General features: G+C 40.5%; 1 protein-coding gene and 1 long non-coding RNA gene across 4 annotated transcripts in view; one reads left to right on the top strand and one right to left on the bottom strand.

Annotated features, from left to right (window-relative positions):
- NOTCH2 (notch 2) overlaps positions 1 to 23,695 on the bottom strand; it is a 200,827-nt gene that overhangs the window by 53,343 nt on the left and 123,789 nt on the right. For all 3 annotated transcript variants that reach the window (XM_021090691.1, XM_021090690.1, XM_021090689.1), the window contains exons 6-12: positions 11,426 to 11,659; positions 9,928 to 10,083; positions 9,116 to 9,304; positions 8,081 to 8,194; positions 7,173 to 7,286; positions 4,431 to 4,664; positions 364 to 474 (exon numbers count right to left, since the gene is read on the bottom strand). In XM_021090691.1, coding sequence (XP_020946350.1) covers positions 364 to 474; positions 4,431 to 4,664; positions 7,173 to 7,286; positions 8,081 to 8,194; positions 9,116 to 9,304; positions 9,928 to 10,083; positions 11,426 to 11,659 — 1,152 coding nt within the window. The remainder of the gene's footprint in view (positions 1 to 363; positions 475 to 4,430; positions 4,665 to 7,172; positions 7,287 to 8,080; positions 8,195 to 9,115; positions 9,305 to 9,927; positions 10,084 to 11,425; positions 11,660 to 23,695) is intronic.
- Positions 8,182 to 15,195, top strand: LOC102160224. The gene is made up of 2 exons (XR_001308402.2): positions 8,182 to 8,740; positions 15,024 to 15,195. It is a non-coding gene; the product is annotated as an uncharacterized LOC102160224 (long non-coding RNA).

The following is a 23,695-nucleotide window of genomic DNA, read 5'->3' as shown; positions in this document are numbered from 1 at the left end:
TACTGTTTTCATAGAACTTTACCTTGGCTATGTCTTCACAGAAGGTATTCACTACTAGATGCAGAAAAATAAAGGTGGCTTTGAAAGCCTATATAACTCAAGCACAGTAACAGAAACTCATGATTTGAAAAGAAATTCTTTTCAGGTAGCTATAAACACATGGTCTAAAAACCCTAACTAATGAAAAGTTTCACGTTACAGTTTAGGGAAGGTCTATAAGTAGAAAACTAGGGAGCGAAGCACAGAAACTTCTAATCTTCCAAGAGACAAAAAAAGAGGAAATATTTGAAAAGTAATTTCCTTTAGATGCCCTTTCCCAAAGTGATGGGGCGAAGGAGGGGTCCCAACCAAAAGGAGCATTACCTGTGAATCCTGGTGAGCAGACACAGCTGTAACGATTAACGCCATCCACACAGACTCCATGGACACAAGGGTTACTTGCACAGTCATCAAAATTGATTTCACAATTAACACCTGCAAAGATGAAAGTAAAGAGAAACCATGCAGTATTAGCAGAGAAATATCAATGATCTCTGCTTGTGATGCTAGGTGTTAAAGAAATCTAAAGAGTATCCAGCCAACCCTGAACACAAGAAACTAGCAGTTCTCTAAGTGTAGTCCTTCAGACCCCATCAGGGGGATTGCGATGTTAAAATGATTATATAAATCATACTTAGCCATTATTTGTCTGTTTTAACTGTGTTGGCATTTGCGCTGATGGTGCAAAAGCAATGAGGGTCTAGGACCCTGCTGGTATGTTAGCAGGAATCAAGGCAGTGGCACCAAATTGTACTATCAGTCTTTTTAGTCTTCACCTCCATACAGTTAAAACAACGAAACAAAAAGACAGTTTCACTTAAGAATAGCTTTGATGAAGCGGTCAAAATGATTAACTTCATAATTTGATTATACCTTGACCTTGAGTATACCTCTACTGTTCTGTGTAATGAAATGGGAAATACGCATAAAAGTAATTCTGTGGCATGTCAAATTATAGAGTTGTCTGCAGGAAAAGCAGTTGTGTTATTGAGTACCGAACTGAAACAGTTGCTTTTTTCATAGAATCCCATTTTATTTATTTGTTTGTTTATTTTTGTCTTTTTTGCTTTATTTATTTATTTTTTTGCTTTATTTATTTATTTACTTTTGCTTTTTCTAGGGCTCCTCCCAGGCTAGGGGCCAAATAGGAGCTGTAGCTGCAGGCCTACACCAGACCCACAGCAATGCGGGATTCGAGCAGAGTCTGGGACCTACACCATAGCTCACGGCAACGCCGGATCCTTAACTCATTGAGTAAGGCCAAGGATCAAACCTGCAACCTTATGGTTCCTAGTCGAGTTCGTTCGTTAACCACTGAGCCACAATGGGAACTCCTGGAATTCCATTTTAATTCAAAGAACAACTGACAGACAAACCAGTTTAGACCTAAGCAAACATTAAGTGAAAGAAATAAACCTGTCATTTCAAGGAAAACAACTGTGACAGTACCGTGTTCCAAAGAAGAAATTTAAGCTTTCACATGAAAATCAGAATTCTGGAACTTGTATCCACTACTATAAGCTTGACACTGATAGTCACTACTATGGGCTAAAGATCAGGTTAAACCTTAAAAGAGTCTAGTAACTTTCTCCTGGTCTATTCCCTGCAATGAATGGTAGAATTTGGCTATGGTGAGGAAGGTTTAATTGTAGATATGGGTAACTAAATAGTAGGGATATACTACCAACCACTCTTGTTGCCATTATTCTGTAAAAACACTTATGATATTTCATTATCTTTTAAACATGAATTTAGTGACACATTTGGGTATCACAGAATACCTTGGTAGTTCAGAAAGTCTTAAAATAAAACCTGGTAACTAGGATATAAACTAAGAAAGGAAACTTCCATGACAAAATTTTTATTCACTCACACTTAATATTTATTAATAATTATATTAAAACATATTGAGCCATTATTATGAGCAAAGTACTCTGGTTCCTACTTTACATAACTTTATTTTTCTCACTCCACTGCCAAATCAAATTGTGTTACATCCATTTTTATCCTGGACTCACATAATTACATCAGCACAGTCAGGATATGGATTCTATACACTTCACACACACCAGACTTGTCAATCTGTGATTAACTGCCTCATCAGCTACAGATGAGGCAAGGGTTTCTATATTCCTTGATTACAAATGGACACCCTTAGGGGATGGGTCTAGCCCTTGAATGACAGCCCCCATTTACTCACAATGGACCAAGGCAGGCCCCAGGAAGCCATGGCGGTCCCATGTGACTCTGCCTCCAAATCCATGTTTTATTCTAGCAGGAACAGATATCCAGTCCACACTGAGTCAATGAAATAAACTCATTGGAGTTTTGGAACATGAGCTGGGTGACCTATGCATGTGGCCCTGCTTCCTGCTAATCTCTCCAAAGCCTTACTGTTCAATTCTCACTTGGAACCTGTAAGATGCTTCTGTGTGCTTTCAGGAAAGTCTTTCTGCTTTTTTTGTAGCTGTTATTTGCTTGTCTGCTGATGATTCTTTTAGCTAGTCAAGTTGGTTTCTGTGACTTGAAACTCCAAAAAATTTACTTTCCCATCATAAGATCACAGGTGGAAGAAGGCAACAAGAGTGATTCTGGGTAGAGTATCGTACTTTAAATACTTAACAAGAAACCATAATTATAACCAGAAAATTGTCAAGCATCTCTTCTATCCACACACTCATCCAAACCCCCACCTACCAACTCAGACCATATTATGAATGAGTCATGGAATCTTACTCTAGAACTCGAGGGTCTATTCATAGCAATTAATTGAATGAGTCCTTTCACCCAGGCTCCTAGTACATGCCAGGTCTGTCTCCACCCATTATAGACCAGGATCTCTTTATGCTGCCTGCATCTCTTTGCTTTAATTCTCCAAACAGCCACAGGAGTGGATCTGGCAGTTTTCTGAGAAAACCTGGGCCTTCTTTTTTATGCTGCCTGCCCACTACTGATATTTGCTGCTTGCCTTTCTCCCTGACCACTACTTACACCTCGCCCTCTCTGCTGTCCCCAGGGGACACACCTGATTCACCCTGGCATCATGATATGATCCCAGAGAAAACAAAGTGCTTGCCAGCCCACCACTCACCCGAGTTTCCAGTGTGTTTGTTATAATGGGAACGATAGCAAAGCTTAAAACAGCCCCACCATTCTACAGGCATCCATTCAATTGCTTGTAAATCTCTCAGATTTCTTTTCGTACTGCAATTTCTCATGTCTGGGGACCAGCCCGGAAGCAAATTGCTTTTGGAAGGTTTCACAAAGATCTATTCAGCTCTTTTAGTGAGTTATCTAAACGTGGGGAGGGGGAAGGCGTTTTCAACTGGGAAGGCATGGGATGTTTTTCGTATGCTTGAGCAACTCAAAAAGGACTTTGTTTTCAAACTTGGCATGTACGAGTTCCTGGATGAAGACCAGGGCCTTTGACAAGTCTGAAGAAATGGATTTGGAAATAACAAAATAAAATGAGGGCAGCCGACCACCTCCCCCACCTTTGCCCCCTACATAGGCCATTTTCCTTAAATAGAGAATGAGTTCTCAATAAATCACTCCTTGTATTGTCGGGTTCCCTTCTAACAGAGGTACACACTAGTTAATCTTCCACTAATACATTTTCCTTTGATCTGAGACACAGAACTTCTCTGTCCATTAACCACAGTTGTGACCATAATTATTCCTCGAATAAGTAAAACAGAATCCAGTGAAACTTGTGAGATACTGCTGCCTGAGAAAACAATTCAACATTTCCCCAGCAAGGAGCAGCATGCTCTCACAACTATCAAGCAGTCATTCAACTGGAGTCAGGAAACAGCCATGAACTTGGGACGGGAAATGGCAGCTCTGCATTCTGACAATGACTGGGATATGTTGCAAAGTCTCTCCTCTCCCTTAGAATCCCCTTCCAATGCCCAAAGCCCACCAGAGACAAAAAGCAGAAGAAAAGTGTCACATTTAAGAGACTGGACTCTGAAACATAGAAAACAACTATTAGAAAAACAGAAGGAAGGAAGGGAGGAAGGAGGAGCGAAGAATCAGCTTCATTAATCTGAATGAGTGGAGGTTAAAGAGAAAAAGACAATCAAATCAAGCCACAAAGGCAAGAGGGTTTTCAATGTTCAATAAGAATTTCAATGTTTTGAAGTGGTGCGCCTCCTTTTAATGAAAAACACGTACACAAAATCATCAGCTTTTAAAGCTATTGTCTCTAATTTCTCCACTGGCTAAAGCCATTTGCCTCTGAGATGTTTCTGATTGTGGCTTTGGCTATGCCTCTCAGAACCAAGACTATTTTTTAGGTGTCTTAGCATATGCCAAGAAAGTCTGAGACATCTGTGTAAATCTTTTTGAGAAACAGTGACAACTCTAAAGGAAACACAAAGCGGACTTACCTGATGTGCCTGGCTGGCAGTTACACTGGTAGCCATTTACCAGGTCGATGCAGCGGCCCTCATTCAAGCAAGGGCTGCTGTAACATTCATCTATCTGGTCACTGCAGATGGCGCCCATGTACCCCGGATTGCAGATGCAGGTGTAGGAATCAATCCCATCTTGACACTGGCCGTGGTGGCAAGGGTCGGGGTCACAATTGTCAATGTTCTCCTCACATAACACACCAGTGAATCCTTGGAAGGAATTGTACCAAAGATGCTTCAAAACCAAGGCATTCATCCCACAACTGAACATAAATACAGTTGGCATCCACGTATCCTACACATCCCACACCTTAAACGATTCATACTGCAGGCAATGTGCAGTTGGCAATAAGCAGTTGGAACTATTTGCAAGGCAAGCCTAGAGAGCTCTGCTTGAAATAAAGTTTTTAAAATCAGATTTGTAAATTCAAATAACTTTTTCTAAATAATCATTTTACTGCAGAGATACTTAAACTGCATCTTCATTTCATATTGGGCCACACAGAGGGGAAGAGCTCTCAACATTTTTCCTTAATATATTTACCTCTCTATTTCTTTCCTCCCAAACCCAACTGTATATATGGGTACTAGATTAATAGTTTCATGTGCTTTATCTTCCCAATGCTGACCTGAGAGGACACATAACTTATCTTTATTCCTATCACAAAAACTTCCCAGGGGTCTATGCATGTATAGTAATTTTTTAATACATAATTGTTAAATGAAATTTAATGAACAAGTTATGACATTTAAAAGAAAAGAGACATAAAAGGGAACTAACCCTCTTACACTGTTGGTGGGAATGGAAATTGGTGTGGCCACTATGGAGAGCAGTATGGAGGTTCCTCAAAATGCTAAAAACAGAGTTGCCATATGATCCAGCAATCCTACTTCTGGACACATACCCAGACAAAGCTATAATTCGAAAAGATACTTACACTCCTATCTTCATAGCAGCACTATTTACAATAGCCAAGACATGGAAACAACCTAATTGTTGATAGATTAAGAGATAAAGAAGCTGCCATATATATAATGTATATATACACACACATACATATCATAATGGAATATTACTCAGCCATTACAAAAGATTAAGAGATAAAAAAGATTTTATATACACACACACATACACATATATATATTTATATCACAACAGAATATTACTCAGCCATCACAAATGAAATAATGCCATTTGCAGTAACAAGGATGGACCTAGAGATTATCATACTGAGTAAGTCAGAAAGTGAAAGACAAATATATCATTTATATGTGGAATCTAAAATACAATGCAGATCAGCCTACTTATGAAACAAAAACAGATGCACAGACATAGAAAACAGGTTGGCAAGGGGAGGTGAGGGAAGTACTGGGAGTTTGGGATCAGCAGATGCAAATTATTAATATAGGATGGCTAAACAACAAGGTCCTACTATAGGCACAGAGAACTATATCCAATATCCTGTGGTAAACTTTTTCCTGTGGAAAACAATATGAAAAAGGATACAGATATGTATAAAAATGTAATATTACATTTTCCCTTTCAAATTTGGAATGCTCTTCATAAGATTACATAAATAAATCTGATTTTTCCTATTATAAAAAAAGAAAAGAGACAAATAAAAGTTCCTTTTTTCAACATTAAATCCTTTTAAAAGACGCTAGAAGGGCTCTTCTCCCTTTAAACATGAGTTCAAGGTCTGTAATTCTCTCTAGTTACTCTCCACAAGCATAATCTGGCCAGAGGAAGACAAAGGCCAAAACTTCTCCAACCAGAGTCAAGAGTTTGTGACAAGAGAAGAAAGTCAAGCAGTTCATGTGACAGGGGCCACTCCAAGTAGGTCTAATAAGTAGTGATGTTCCAATACTACTGAAGTAGTCACTCTCTGGGGTTATTTTTATGACTTAGTTTTCTGTGATCAGAAAAAAATCATGTACATCATACTTAAAATCCTTTAAGAATCCATTTTCTAAAATAAGAAAAATGTCTTGAATTATATGATAACTTCTTTCTTAAACAGTCAGATAAAAAAGAAATTGGGACATCACCTTTTCTAATCATTTCTAATCCTTCTCTCACTATTTCAGTCTGTGTGATAAGGCACGTTTGGCTTATTCAAATCCACTCCCAAATCAGAAACGTGGCCACAGATCAGAAACGTAGAATATCTGTAAACTGATTCTTTTAAATTCTAATAGCAAAAGTCAGGAAAGAGGACCCAAAGTTCCCCAGAGATCTCTCTCCTGTTCAAATACGCACCTGACTCTCAAAGCATCAGGTGTCTTTTATGCAGAAAACCTCTGCACTTGCACACCACTGCCCTCAGATTTCTGAGCCTTTGTTCAATCACTTGCCTCAAGAAACACAGAGACAGGCTTCCTGCTGAGAAGCCCCAGTGAGAAATAGCTTTCAACTGGAATTCTTCCCTTTTCCAAAGAAGTAAGTCAAGCCAGCTGGATATGGACCACTGCCAAAATCTGCCCCAGAGAGACAGGGACACCAAATGGAAATGTCCAGACCAGGCCACTCTTGTGGTGAAGGAGCAGGTGTTGTAGAAGGAAACAGTGAGAGCAACAAGAAATAGACTGAAAGAAGCTCTTTCTAAACACAGAATAGCCCATGTTAGTGGACTGGCCTGGAAGGGGAGTGAGAAGAAGGCAGTCTCCTATTTTGTTCAGATGGACATAACAGGGGAATACAAAGTGAAAAATTCTTACCTGTGGCACACTGGCATTCATAGCCATTTGGGTGATCGATACACTTTGCCCCATTCAGACATGGAGTACTGGAACAGTCGTCAATATCGATCTGGCAGACTGGCCCAGTGAACCCTTAAAAGGGATGACACATGTCATAAGATTATCCTAGGCCTTCCTTACTATGAGAATAATGCCCAGGAGAATTGGATTGTTATTGGCGGGGCTTATACCAATGGGTCAGCAAATGCAGAATTAGTCTCCCCAGCATAACTGGGTGAAGCTCAGGGCATCAGAGACCTGTGTGTCTCAGCACCTCTTTTTCTTCCCAGTACAGATTTCACGTCTAGTTAAAGTAGGGGCTGCATGGTTATAGGCAGAGCCCCTAATAAGTGAATGTAGCTTCAGAGGAACTGGGACCTTCTCTCTGAAAAAACAAGAGAGGCTACAGACCATGGCAGAAAATTTAGCATGTCTTCAACCATAGCTTTGGGGAGGGAGGGAAAGGCGAGACAGAGTGTTCTTTGGAAAGAACTGACTTACACTGTCTATATCTGTACCCAAGGGTGAAATATCTAAAAATAATAATCTCACAAAAGGGTTCAAGAATATGACCCATGGGAAAAAATAAAATCCTGAATAACCTACAACTAAGGTTTCCATGAGGTACAAACTTTCTGAAATATACACACAGACAGAGGGGTCATGGGCCATTCAGAATAGCCTTGGACTTCTGGCCACAAAGGATTTGGATGATATCCTAGCTGAAATGAATCCCCCATTTCTATACACACACACTCCTATCCCGAAGCACTCACTTTAATGACTTCCTCATGTACAGCCCACACACATTCTCTCCTTCCTCCCAGCCCTCTGGTCAGTCAGCTTTTTGCTTTCAGAGAAAACAGGGGCAGGTGGTGGGCACTTACCAGGCGGACACAGACACTGGAAGCGATTGACTTTATCCACACACTGTCCACTGTTCACACAAGGGTTGCTCTGACATTCATTTATCTCCAATTCACAATGCACACCTTTGAAACCTGAACAAAATGGACCACACAAGTGGCTTAAAAAAGAGAAAAGCAAGTTCTGGCCAAGAAAGCACTACTAAAGATGACTACATCCACCAAAAGTATGAACATTTCTGCAGAGGGAAAAGGGGACTCAGCTATGATGGGTAACAGTCACTTTAGGCATCAGCTAGACAGGGGAATACCTGTGGTATCTGCATCACTGCAGAGAGAGAAGAGATTACCTCCAAAGACCTTGGTAAGACCTGGCATGCCAATAGAGACTGAACCACATTCTCTGACCTAGACAGGCTTTGCTTTCAGGATAGTACCAGGCACACAGGGTCCCCACTCCAAGTTCCTAAAGACCAGCTGAGTCAGAGATACTGTTGCTCTCAGGGTACAAGTCAAGGTCCAAAGGGCCTTCCAAAGCTGGAGTGGGCTAGCACTTCAGGCAAAGCAGCCACTGGCAGACATCATTTGAAGCTGGGTTTAGCTGTGCTGTCAGAGGATTCAAGCAACAGTCTCTGCAGAAGAGCTCCAGAATACAACAAAGCATGTGCCCTGCACTATGAGGTAAATTGAAGTTCCTATACAATTAGGGATAAAATTACTTTCTATAAATGAATGGTATCCTATTTGTGATATACCAGGGGATGAAGAAAGCTCGCTATTTAAAGAATTTTTATCATTAAACCTTTTATTAAATTAAAGAATATTTAATTTAAAAATCATTTCTGAATGTTGACATATCAGGACTGGTCTCCATATCTCTAAGAATCCTAACATGGCTTTACTCCGTAAGAATCCCCTTGGCTGGGAACACTGCCATTATTAGGGATTAAATACTGACAGATCTCACGGAAGTGACACACTATACTGAGTGCTCCACCAAAGAGAAGCACAGTGCAATGCCCCTGTCTAGACCCCACACACTGATGGCCCATGTACCTGGCATGCACAGACACGTGAAGCCTCCAATCTTATCCAGACAGGTGGCATCATTCTGGCAGGGGTCTGAATGGCACTCATTGATGTCCATCTCACAACGAGGCCCTGCATAGCCCTTCAGACACTCACAGTGGAAGGCACCATCTGTGTTCACACATTTTCCTGCATGCTCACAAGGATTGCTATTGGCTGGAAAACACAAGTACCAATTACCAAGATCAAAGCACTTGATGGCATTTACACAAATGTAGACTACAGAAGTGGGTCAGAGTATTAGCATTAGGTCCACAGCTTTAATAATCTGTTCTCAATGTCCTGTTTTCTTCCAATCAATCAATCAATCAGAAAGTAAGTAAACAGATAAACAGGATGGAAGGAAGGAAGGAAGGGGGAAGAAAGGGAGGGAAGGAGGAAGGGAGGAAGGGAGGAAGGGAGGAAGGAAGGAAGGAAGGAAGGAAGGAAGGAAGGAAGGAAGGAAGGGGGCAGGAAGGATAGGAGGGAGGGAGAAAGAGAGGGAAGGAAGATGGAAAGACAGACTAGGGTGATGTCAACTCCTGTGCGCCTCTTATGCCCAAACTGTCACTAAGGTAGGGCTTTATGTTAAGAGTCTAGTACAAACCTTCCATATATTTCAATTCCCAGAACAGAATATATGGTTACCCTGAAAAGTTAGTTGTAAAGAGTGGGCAGGCATCTAACAGGTGATAGCTGAGGTTTAGGTGAAACATGCTCGTGAAGTAAAATGTGTTTCAGCTTAAATGCTTACAGAGCTCGATGGATAACATAAGGAACTAGAAATTCTGTGTACTCACCCATGGCACACTCATCCACATCTTCTGTACAATCAGCCCCTTTGTAGCCTTGTGGGCAGGTGCAAATATACTGTCCATTCAAAGGGTTGGTATCACACAGTGCCCCCTTGTGGCAGGGATTGCTGATGCATGCATCATCCAGATGACATAAGAGACCTGTCACAGGGTGGAGTAAGGAGAACAAAGAGAAAATGTCTCTTATTGAGAAACAGTTTTCTCTTTCATTGAAGAGGGAAAACTTTAGGATCAGCTCATCAAAATCCAATATGAAGATTTAGAGGCAACTTCCCCTTTGCCTGATTCTATCTTAGGGACATGCTGTAGCCAACAACAAAGCAAGGAGCTTCTGCAGACAACCCTGGTGCTCTGATCCTGAGCCCTTAGCTAGAGCCCCCCACCCCGCCAGGGTAGATAAGGTGAGGCTATAAAGTGAGATGGTTAAATCATGGAGACAGGAAAATGGGGATATCCTTTCCATTGTGCTGCCATGCTTAACAAATAAAAATAGAAGGTGCCCAGTTCAATTTGAATTTCAGATAAACAACTATATGTCCCAAATATTACATGGCTCCTATATTTTTATTTGGCAACCTACTTTCTCCCCCAAATCACGCTTCCTGATGGTCATGGGGCCACCTGCATTTCACTAGCCTCAGAAGAAAAAAACCAACTGAACATCATCAGCCTCTACTAGGGCAGCTTTTTAACAGTGTCAGCATTCTTGGCTCAAGTGCCCTCAAGACTCTGAAGATATTACCAGGCCCCACGTTCCGCATAGTTCACATGGGAACTGGATTTTCCAGTCTGCAGTTAGCTTAAGAAGAGGTGACTAAGGCTTCTTCTACAAAGTTGGGGGGGTGGCTTTTGGAAAGGCATAGATATAAGAACACTGCAGAACTGCTGGGCACAAAGTTCGCTCAGCTAAGCAATCTTCTTCCATCACATTCCTCCCCTCACTGCACTATTCCTAGAACCAGAAGCTCTTAAACCGAGTGGCTAGAGCAATACTAACTTTGTAGTTAGTATAAAACTCCCCTTGGAGGAATATTTCTATAGACAATACTGAGAGCTGGAATACACTTACATGTTTCTCTCGTCAACTTTTTCTGAGTAAATGGATTACTTCTTCTCAAAATTAAGTGCCGGCATCCATTTATTAGTAATTTTGTCTTAGTTTTGTAGAAATTTATCTTAATTTCTGAGTTGTTTTTCAGCTTAAAATTTTAAGGAGGTCTATAGATGTTCCCAAGGCAATAGTTATTAACTTTCATTTTGGGGGGATGGAAAATTGAAGCCAGAAATACTAAGGAAGAAGACTAACTTCACAGCACTTTGCCTAGCAATCACATTTTTAGAAGAACAGTCTTAAATGGCATGTTCCCACAGATGGCAATTAAAAGGACACATCCCAAAAGGAATGAAAGAGATGAAGGCAAAAATCCCAAATGCCCACCAGCCCTTTCCCTGACCTCCAGCTCTGTCCTTCTGTTGACCTTACCTGCCTTTCCTTCTGGGCACATGCAAGAGAAGGAGGCTACACGGTCAATGCAGGTGGAGCCTGGAGTGCAGGAGGCAAAGGCACAGTCGTCAATGTTCTCACTGCAGTCATCTCCACTCCAGCCATTAACACATACGCAGCCGTAGCCCCCGTTGCGGTTGGTACAGGTGCCTCCATTCTGACATGCATTGGGTTGTAGCAGGCACTCATCTACATCCTCTGTGCAGAACTGTCCTTTGGGGGGTAAAGTGCTTTTGATTAGGGGTCTTAAAGTCTCAGGGGATTAGGGGCATATCAGCCTCCATACATTCCTCACCCATGTGCAACCTGCCTCAAATTAAGGCAAACCTAATTCACAGCAGACCAGGTTCTCACATAAATTTTTTTGTATTTTTTTTTCCTCTCATGAATTTTAAGGCCACCTTGAGACACCCAGATATTTGTTCCAGGCAAATAATTTAGACAGTGCAAGTTGCTATCCTTAGAAACTCTGACACCATGAAATCCAGCCAGTCTATTGAAGAGAAGATTGAGTCTTATGAAATCCTTAAATCTGACTTGGTTAAGTCCCTGGGATAATGAATATATAAGTGAGAAGAGCAGCAGAAAAGAGTCTAAGAAATAAGTAATGACGAGAATAATGAGAAGTAACCTAAAAATCAAAATGCTAGGGCAACCCTTCTATATCTTGACTCTATCATTATCAATGTTCTGGTTATGATACCTGACAGTAGTTTTGCAAAATGACTTACCACTGGGGGAGACTTGGCTAAGGGTACAGAGTGTATCTCTGTTAATTCTTATAACTGTGTGAAACTACAATTATCTCAAAATAAAAGGTTTAATTAGAAAATACATGTAAGAGCAAGCAAGGTAGAGAGAAGAAATTAAGGATAATAAAAGCTTTGAATGTGAAAGGCAAAGCTAAGATGATGAGATTGGAGCAAATGGTGGATTAGTGGAAAAAGACATAGAAAAGTCAACCTAACATAACAGAAGATGGAAAAGGATCAGTTTGTTCTGCTGGAAAAATAAAACTAGAGGATGATAACATGAGACCACTTACGGATATAATGCTGGTCACTGTGACAGCAAAGGATGTGGGACTATGGCAAAGGCTCTTAAGCCCCATAGCAGGGAACAGGATATGTTCGACTTAACAAGCAAGGAATGTGTGACTAACAAGTAGTTTAATGCCAGGTCACCAGAGTTGTAAGACAAATTGATGAATCAGTCTTATGGGAGGTCTTTTAGGAAGATATCAAAGGGAATGAATATTCAGATCATATGAATTCTCTAAAACACAAGATGACAAGTGACTGAAACTCAAAAAACCTCAAGGTCTCCTTAATTCTTTCTTTGTAAAAACCTCATTGAATAACTTGGAAAAAGGCATTCTGATGCAGACGCCTCAATGAAAAAGCACATGACATTTACACTCAGAAAATGCCAAGCTATATACCTAGTCCCCAGACAATAATTCCACTGGCTCGAGTATTTTCAGAACATGTGCAAAGTGCCCAACTGTGCAGACATGACTGCTGACAGAAGCTAGAGGCATTTGATCCAACCTCACTGACGACTTCCCTCCTATCTAAACTATACATACTTTATTACAGAACCAGCATCATTCTGTTGTGCTTCTTTGATTGCACATCAATTTTCCATCACTTGGTTCCAAGCAACCTCAGTTCAGGTATATTTTTTGTATTCCCAGCTATGATCCCACTACCTACAATGGCAGAGTGGGTATGTGGACATTTCTGGAACTCTGCATTTAGCACCCTACTTCTGTGCTCCTCTTCTCACCCCACTTCATCATAAATTCTTGAAGGAGCTACCACATCTTTACATGATCATGCCTTTCTGGTCACAGCTGACTGATCAAGGATGGGAATCTGATACAAGCTATGTCAAGGTGTCTCTTTTCCAAACTTATGGACTAGGAACCCTTCGCCACATGGGCCAAAAGAATAAAGTGGCTGGTCTATAATAAAGTGATAATAGTGAATTAGATGTGCACAGAAAAGAAAAACAGAAGCTGCGGGCATTCAAATTATTGGTTTCAGTCGTTCCCAAAGACCATTTCTTCCTAAGCCCATTCAAGAGACAGCCATTCAGACAGGTGTCCCTTCCAATAAGTTTCCCAAATTTCAGATGGGAATCTGTCAACTGCAACCCACAGAATTAACTAATACAGAGTGAGAGAATGAGTAAGTGAGTGAGTGAGTGAGTGCAGGAGCAATCGTTTCCCCCAGGGTAAATGATGTCATTTTGTACAGAAAGCTTTGCTCCCATACTTTACTGGCAGAAATGCTACCCCAGAGTAAAGACAGATGTGTAATTAGGATGTAAGATGAGATTTAGAAATGAAAACACAACCAAGAGGTAGGTGAAGAGTTTATGTAACCTGGAAATTACTCAGAGTCTTATCTCTTACACTTAGGCTAACTCAAATATCTATGCTACCCTTCAAACCAAACCGACTTGCTGAATGTTGAGAAATCTGAATGTCATTTTTCTTTCTTACTGGCTCTGATAATTCTGAGGATAAAACATCATGCATTTTAAAATCTCTCATATCTATTTCATATGCATTGTAATAGCCAGACACTTAAAAAGTCCAGTAAGACAGACTAGGTTAATAAAATAATGCTTGGAATGAAAATACGGCACTTTCAGTAAAGGAAACCAAGAGCCAGGCACTGCTATGAGCCAGGCACTGTGCCTGAGGTGTCACAAACATTACCTCATTTATGGTTGATGAAGCAGGCTCAGAGAGGTGAAATAACTTGCTGAGTATGAGGCAGGGAGTACAGGAGAGCTGGGATTTGAACTCGAGCTGCTGACTCTAAAACTCCTATCAAAGTTGAGGTGTGAATCTTGCTGTATCAAAACCATCTCTGTTATGTCTCAGTTTTCCCAAGTACAGAAAGGCATGGGAAAGGAGACACAATGGAGAAGGTGAGGACTAAAATCATAATTCACACGACTGAATTACTGGGAAAAAAAAAATATATGACTCTAAATTACTACCCAAAAATCAAATTAATTTTTTGGGTACAGTTGACTATTTTTCTAACTGAAATTGACTTTTGAAGGTTAGACCTCGCCTCAAGACTGTATGTGTGTTAGATACCATTAGAGAAATCAAATCTAGAGAGTCAAGAGAATACTGGCTTATTACTAAGTTTTTATAGACTGGATCATTTTTTTTCTCTGAGGTTCAGGCACATTTCTCCAAAACAAAACCCCTCCCAGGCACATTTCTGCCAGAATTTTTTTCCTCATTCCAATTCTAGCATCTAGTTATTATACTCAGAATGTAGGAAACAGTAACCAGGGTGCCACTAAATTACTTGTTCCAAAATTCCCAATGGAAAGTCTACTAAGATACTGCCCTTCCCTCATGTCACCGCCCTCTTGGCAGAGGAGGAAACCAATGCAGAAGCCTAAAAATAAGAAACATGAGGCTCAGAAAGGTTAAGTAACCACCAACCCCACCACCCCCGCCCAGAGTCACAAACTAGTAAGTGTGAGCACTGTCATTCAAACCCAGATCAGTTTGACTCTAAAGCGACTGTTCTTTCTACTGCAGCGCAGAAGACGATCCAGCTCTGGGTTTGAGCAACAAGACCTACAGACTAAGCCCCTGATCCTAGGGTCTTGGAGCACCACACTGAGAAGGCATGGAAGAGTGAGACAACGAAAGAAGACCCTTGGTAGACATGACTAAAGACAAAAAGTCACTAAATATTGAAACAGGAAAAGTTCTGGGTGATTTTTTAGAGGGGCCGGTTGCACTGTCTGAGGTCCTTTGGCTTTTCCCATTACTCCATGGCAAGAAAGCATTGGCCTGGGCTGGAGGAAGAAGGCTCACTCAGCTTAGTTGGGTTAGGTCTTCATGGTATCAGAATGACTGGAGAGTATTCCTGGGTGGGGTTTAAAATGAGAAAAGACTGGAGATCATTTGAGGCTTTGGATTCTGACATGAACCATGAATTTGCTACAATAAGCAAAAGGGAGTTATAGGTTCAAAGGTGGGGAGGACAGGATCAAAATTGCCTGTGAACCTGAGTCTGACATAGAACATTAGTGACAAGAGAAGGAGAGAGCATGAAGTTGGGAGCTACTTAGCACACAGCAGCGTCTGGGGAAAAGGGAGAGCTATGTTTCTTCCATGCCCTACCCACTTACTTATTTGTCTTCAATCCAAACAAGTCTCAGTGTGTATCATCATCTGTGTCAGCACACAACTTTGGCTGGTGAACTCCCAAAATATGCTGCACAAAGCTCAGTGAGGTCAGTTTTTGAGGACATCACTTATCCTTCTTAGTAACTGCACTTGCCAGATATTGTAGGCTACTGGCATTTGACAGTGCACCTAAGTCAACAAGCTATTAGGCCCTTCTCATCTCCTTTTAGAAAAGAAATAACCTGTTTTTAGAAACTACTTTCTCTAGTGCCACTCTGAGTCTGGACTAACATGGTATGAAATGATATAGTACCAAGTCCTTGGCTGACACCTTGAACACTTACAGCCACCTGCATATACTGATAATTCTCTGGGTGATAGTTTTTGCCTCATAAATATATCTCAAATCTCTACCTTTCCTTTATATATTTTACTCCAACCACAATGGCTTACTGTTGGTTCCTTAAATATCAAGTTCCTTCCTACCACAGAGCCTCTGCATTCCTATTTTTTCCACCTCGAATATTCTTCCCCCTCTTGTTTATATGGCCAGTTACAGCTCCTACCTTATAAGTTAAGTAGATCTCCCAATTTACATTTCCCCGTTTTTCTCCATCATTGCATCTACTCTACTCAGTGCATCTTGCCATTTATCAAGACATTTACTTTCATACATATTCACTGTTTACAGACTCATCCCTGTTAAGACTATAAGCTCTATGAGAGCAGGGACTTGCTGGCCATTCACCTAGGTTTATAAGACAGGCGCTGTACCAAACGCTTGGTGGCTTTATATTCATTCTTTTTTTTTTTTTTTTTGTGTGTGTGTGTGTGTTTTTGTCTTTTGTTGTTGTTGTTGCTATTTCTTGGGCCGCTCCCGCGGCATATGGAGGTTCCCAGGCCAGGGGTTGAATCGGAGCTGTAGCCACCGGCCTACGCCAGAGCCACAGCAACACGGGATCCGAGCCGCGTCTGCAACCTACACCACAGCTCACGGCAACGCCGGATCGTTAACCCACTGAGCAAGGGCAGGGACCGAACCCGCAACCTCATGGTTCCTAGTCGGATTCGTTAACCACTGCGCCACGACGGGAACTCCTATATTCATTCTAATGTGCTCATTTTACAGATGACACTGGGGCCAGAGAGATACAGTGACTTGTCTTGTTTGCACAGCTAGTTGGAAGAAGAATCAGAAATAGACAAAATGAAAAATGGAAATCCAGTGCTGAAAAGGACATTGGGGTATGGGAGCACAACATTTTATGTCAGTCTTCAAAATGACGGGATTGAGAAACTTAGGGGAAGTGCAAGATGCCTAAATCATGCTAGGCGTTAACTAGCATTGCTTCCATGTTAATGTAAGACAATACCACTAACCCACCATTAGAAAAATTAAGGATGCTATGCTGGTTTTGTAGGAGTAGTATCGCTTTCACGATGATCTTTTCTTATTGTACCACCCTATGATCTTAAAATCAAAGGACGAGGGAGTAAGACTATAGGCACAGCCTGTGGCAGTAAATATAACAGAGTGAATGTCTGAGGGCTGAACTGACATGGAAACCATGACCTGGGCCTCATTAGCACCAAGGTCCAGCCATGTGAGCTGTGGACCACTAAACAGACACCATTTTATGAGCGGCACCACACCAGGAAACAAACAGCTCGTTATGGTTTTCTTAAGATACCACAAACAAACCATCAATCTGACTCTAGAGTTACAAGTGACTGGGAAACAAGAGGAGGAAGGGGAAAAGGGGAAAGAAAAGAAATGATCACTGAGCCTTAGCACTTTGGGAAGAAGCCCTCACCCCTCCCAGTCGTCTTTCAACTGTGAAGTGTGTGGGAAAACTTTTATCACATCAATGGCCCTGTTAAGGGTCAACTCTCATTGCAACAACAATCACCACACGAGGAACATATAAAAAATGAGCTTGACTGGCCCTTGCCCTGACCCTGCTACCTCCTCTTTTATGGTTAAATCAAGAGAATTCCATCTCCAACATACCCTTCCAGCCGGCAGTCATCCAGGCCCCTGGGTTGCGCAGGTTCAGCTTTTCATATTGTAGCAGTGCATTCTTACACCCTCCTTCCCAAAACCTTCTCCTCAACACACAGGAGATTTTTCTATTCTGCTCATGAAGTGAAAGGGTAGAGGACAAGCCTGACTGTTCTACAACCTTCTGGAATTAAAGCTGGTTAAAACGTTTGTACAAACCCTGGCATCTACAGGGTCTGCCTAATGAGAGATTGTGTGTGTACACTAATGCACAAGTACACACATGTGTATACAATGCCTGGGGGTTACAAGTGGCTAAGGGGATCATGTAGGTTTGGGGAATATACATACAAGAATATCAATGAATGTTTCCAATAATTCCAGACACGATCATCTTTCTCAGGACTCCTCAAAAGCCTAGTTTCCCTCCATCCTGATAAATATATCTTCTAAAGAGCCACCGCATGATCTCAATATATACAATGCATTGTGCTATTTGCTATTCAAGGCCTTTGAAGACCTCTATACACTTAGGATAAAATTCTAAATCCTATCCACATTTTCTGCCTACCTCTCCAGTCTCTTCCCTTGAAATACCACTAGTTCCAGGCACTCTGGCTTTTTATTTTTATCACTTCTCAACATAATCATAATCATTCTCCCCTCTGGGTCTTTGTACAAACTGTTCCCTGTGCCTACAGCACTCTTTGCACTCTTTCTCCACGCCCGCAGCATGTGTCAGTTCCCCAGCCAGGGATCGAACCCATGCCACCACAGTGACCTGAGCTGCTACAGGGACAACGCTGGATCCTTAACCTGCTGCACCATAAGGGAACTCCTGGAGCACTCTTAGGCTCACCTTTACCTTAATAATTCATACTCACGGTCTACAGCTGAAATATCACCTCTCAAAGAGATATTACTTGCCTACCCTAAACTCAACTAGTTCTGCCTATTAATACGGTCTCCTAAAACCTCTCCTTTTCCTACTGGGCATTTCAAAATCTTACAGATAATTATATGATTGAAATATATGATGTTATGTCTATGTTCCCCACTAGACTGTAAGTTCCATGGAGAAACAGGTGGGAGCTGTTTACCTCATCAGTGAATCCCAGCACTTAGCACAGAAACCAGCTAAAGATATTTGAGAAGTCATCATAAATATTTGTCAAACAAATTTTATCTGCTCTTGTCTTCTCTTACTTAAGTCTCTCTAACCTCAAAATAATCATCATTTTTCAACTAATTTCCCTCACACCTCTGGGATGTCTCTCTACTCATACTCGCAAAGTTTCCATCATTCCCTTACCTACATTTTCCCCTCAATTTACATACCTCACATTCCACCCTCTTCCTTAGTTGCTGAACTCCATCTCATTTATACCACACCAAATCCATCCTGTCTTTGACCCTAATCCTTCAACTATGTCTCAAGGGTGACTCTACATTGTAGGGCTACCTTCCTTCCTAAACTGAAACCCAAGATTTCCCTAAAGACTATATCCCAGTCAGAAGTCAGCCCTCCTCAGGAGAGATCCTTCTCTTCTAGTCACCTCTGCATGAAGGTAAATAAGCAAAGAATCATTCTTTTTCTCTATTTTCTAATGCTGCTATTGACCTTAAATAGTAAATACACACACACACACACACGCACGCATATATATATATATATATATATATATATATATATATATATATATTTTTTTTTTTTTTTTTTTTTTTTTTTTTTGGCTGCCCCTGAAGTATGTGGAACTTCCTGGGCCAGAGATCGAACACAGCAGTGACAACACTGGATCCTTAACCCACTGTGCCATCATGGAACTCCTAAAAAATCTATTTATTAAGCTATTTATAGGTACCAGACACTGTGATGAGTGACAATGATTGTCAGATACAAGCCTTTCATACAAAATTAGTCCAACTTGACAGATATAGTCCAGACCTGGTCCACAGTGAAGAAAGATACTAAAGTATCTCAGGGAAGTAAGGAGAAGAGACCCTGATGGAACCCAGTAACAGCTCTGAATTTGAAGGCATGAGGTTGGACCATGAAAAACTGGAAAATTTAATGCTTCATTCGCTCATTCATTCCACAAGTACATACACACTATGTGCCAGGCCCTGACCTATACACTGAGATTATAATGGTAAACAAAGTTGTAGATTCTACCCTGCGGAGCATACAGAAAATAAGGATTTTACAAGCAAGCAAACAATTACAGTAGAGGGTGATAAGGGCTCTAATAGATGCATGTTGCCTTAGGAGCAGAGAGCAGGAGAACAGAGAACTATGTCCTGCAGGTCCAGTTGGGGGATGATATCTGATTTAACTGTTTCTGAAGGTCTTTTATCCATCTGTTCAGTGCTATGTGTTCCAAATCCAGATGACTCCCTAGTGCCAGGGTCAGCACAGATGTATAAGACAGCCAGGAGCTAAGTACAACAGCATATTTCAGGAGGATTCAGAAGTATGCCGTGTGATGCCACCTTAAAGTCAGAATAACTGCATTATAGCTGGATAAACTGTGACTAACTATTGAGAAAGAGACTATATGTTATCAGGTTGTGTAAGAATGTGTACGTGTGTGAGAGCATGTGTAAAAGGGGAGTGGCACGGGGAGTACTTCAGGCAGAAGGGAGTGTATGTGTACCAGTTTGCACAGGAGGCAAAACACGGTTTATTTGAAGCAATAGAAAAAACAAAAAACAAAAAACCACTATGGTTCAATTGCAAGGCATGCATCAGTGCAGATATGACTGGAGAGGGAGTTATACATAGATCCCTTGGAACTCTATCCAAAGACAAGGGGGTCCCACTGAATCGTTTTAGGCAAAGAAACAATACAATCTGATTTGCATTTCAGAGAGCCCACCCCACTGCTGTGGGGAGAATGGACTGAACTCCATCCCACCCTTCCAGGTCAACAGCAATGTAAAGCACCAGGGAGTCCCCGGACTCCTGTGGCCACTACAGCAATGAGTCTGCTAAGAAAAGAAAGAAACAGCAAAGAAGTCTGTGGTGCTTCTGGGGCAAATTCCGGATGCAACAGCACCAAAGAGTATCCAGGCTCAGGCAATGGATGAGAGCAAGGGATGTTGTGCCAATGTTGGATGTTCAGAAAGCTAACCCTGGCCCAGAGGCCTCTCCACGCAGAGAAGAAAATGCTGCCCAGCTTCTGTCTCTCTGCCAGGAGGCCCACACCCCGGCTCTCTTTCCACCTCTTTGGGCTGCTAGGCTGTTAAACAGTTTACATAAAGAGACCTTCACTGTAACTGAGAGAAAAAATTAACAATAGCAGGGTTTCCAAAGAAAATCAACTAATTCAGCTTATGGACAAACAGTTACTATGAGTAATGAGTAAAATAAATAAAGAAAAGATAACTTGATATCTCAAACATTTTGCAAAATAAAAGACATATATGTACCACTCAAGAAGTAAATGAAGAGCATACCTGTGAAAAATGTGTACTTCCAGAAACTAATACCTGTTAGGAAAAAAATAGTTCTGTATTCTCAAGAAATTTAGATAGATGTAGTCCTAAAATGAAAAGAAAAAATAATATAGGCCATCATACTCTGACAAAATGGAGGCAGGCTGAGAGAAAAGCAGAAATAAAGAGGATCTGGATGCAATGAATAAATATTATAAGAATATAACAATGCAGTTCAAATACAAATCAGAATTGGAAACTATAGAGAACAGAACTTACAATGAAGAAAAATAAATCAGTTATGAAGGAAAAGCTTGGGAAGCTCTGATGAAATGCAAAGGAAATAAAAAGAAATGCAAAGGAAAAACAAGCAGATTAAAACATCAAGTAAGAAGACAAACTATGGGGAAGAACGAAGACCTAATGGAAAGACAATAGGTATTCCTAAAGACACAAAAACAAATGAAAAACACAATCTTTGCCAAGGTTAGAATAGACCTAAGTCTGCAGATCCAAAAGGTGTAAAAAGGATTAGGAAAAAGAATAGTAAGAAATATACCTGTATGAATACTGGTTAAAAGATCTGATTTTAAAGACAGGAGAGAGAGAAAAGAGGGGAAGAAAGGAGAGATAGAGCCAGAGAGGGGGAGAGAATGAACTCAGCAGGCACTGGACTTCCCTATACTACTCTACTCACTTTAAGATGCAAAGAAACAATCTCTAGAATTTTCCTCAGAATCCAGTTTATGATCCAAGAATTTAATATTTATACAAGATGTCATTTGTGTATGAAAGCAATGAAATTAGAGATATTTTTCAAATATACAAAAGCTCTGAGGATATGCTAACATATAAATTTTCTGGGGGAAAAAATGTTCAAAGATGTACTCATTTGACTGAAAAAAGTAAATAAAAAAGAACTCAGGAATGAGAAATTTGTGATATAAATGTACTGGTAGTTAACACAGAACAAGTTACACATGGAACTAATTTTAAAGTGTCATAAATTGGATTATAAAACAATATAAATATCAATAATTCTTACAGAACATGCATAAGACTTTAAAAATTCAGTAATAATGATACTATGACTTTTAAAATCCAAGATTATATTTTTAAAAATCTGGAAAGTGAAGAAAAGATATAAGAGAAGTGAAAGTATGCTTATTCGCCTCTTACAGAAAAAGCAATTACTTCACAGTTTCATTTTTGACAGAAAAAAGGAGAGAGATGGATTCAAATACAAATTATTCTAAATGTGTATACCTTTTAAAATTAAAAAAAGAACACTAAATACTACATGTAATTTAAATCACTTCACCTCATGGCCAATTTCTTCTTCCTTGGATGACTTAAGTACATGGCTTATGTTTACATTTTCTCCTCTCCCATCTCCCATGAAATCAACATCTGGGTTGAGGACCAATAAGGTCATCTAAGTCAAGAGTTCTTTTCTTAACTCAATAGACCTCCACATGCACTCCACATCAAAAACAGATTCGTATTCTGGACCTTATTATAAGACACCTGATGTTCCAGCTCCAAGGTTTCAAACTTGGTACTTCCACTCTCTTATTATAACTTCCAATCTCCCTTCTTTCCCATTCCCAACAACCATTTCACTTAATTTTTCCCCACCAAAACCTGTAAGAGCAAACCACTCCTAAATAACACAATTCATTAACCAACTCTTTTCCAGCTGCCTCATCTCCTAGTCTAGCCAAGGTTCTACAGTCGGTCACATGAATGAAGCCTCTGTCCTCTACAGCTATGGTCTTAGATCTTTCTCTCACTCCCTTTTTTAACCAGACGAAACCTTGAACAAATAATCTATACCTACTCCCTTTACTCCTTCCTCAATGTCCACTTTTCCTTTTAACACCTTCCAATCTGTATTTCTTCTGTCTCCTTTTTTTGAAACTACGTTTTAGAAGATTTCTAATGAACTCAAAAGTTCTAACTCTTTACAATTGTCATTTGTATTTGAGTCTCCTGGTTGTCATTCATTCAATAACCATCATTTGTTAAAATTGGTCCTGGGAATGCCAAAGTAAGTAAGACCAGTTCCCAATTCTCCAGAAGCTGAAAGTGTATTAGGTGAGGTAAGCGTGTAAATGAGTAAGAGCAGTAAAATATCACATGTGCTACAACAGAGGCAAGGAGAGTTGAGTCAAGGATGCAGTCTTAAAATACACCCCTTGACACAGTGATGCTATAATGGCAGAGCCTCTTCCAACCTCTCATACATCCCCTTCCCTCACCTTTCTTCACTGGATCCTTTTTATCATCTATTTTCCTAAGTGTAGACATATCTAACAATTCAGACCCAAATGCTCAAAAACAAGACTCAAAATTATAGTCTTTAGCCCCTTCCTCCATTTGACCCTCTGGGTCTTGCTGCTCAATATTTTCACTTGGAAAACTTATCTCAAATTCACCACAGTTCTAGCCTATTTCTTTATCTCTGTCAACAGTCCTCACATGCTTCTATTACTCAGATTTAAAACAGAAGTTAACACTTCTCAATCTACACCCTCACCTGACCACATTCATAGATGATCCCCAATTCCTATCCATGCTTCTTTCAAACTCACAATCAATCCTGCTTTTTAACTCCTACTGTGATTATGCATAGACT

This window comes from Sus scrofa, chromosome 4, assembly GCF_000003025.6.
Source record: "Sus scrofa isolate TJ Tabasco breed Duroc chromosome 4, Sscrofa11.1, whole genome shotgun sequence".
NCBI classification, from domain to species: domain Eukaryota; kingdom Metazoa; phylum Chordata; class Mammalia; order Artiodactyla; family Suidae; genus Sus; species Sus scrofa.
Note: the sequence above shows the minus strand (reverse complement) of the source record. Positions and strands in the feature narration are given on the sequence as shown.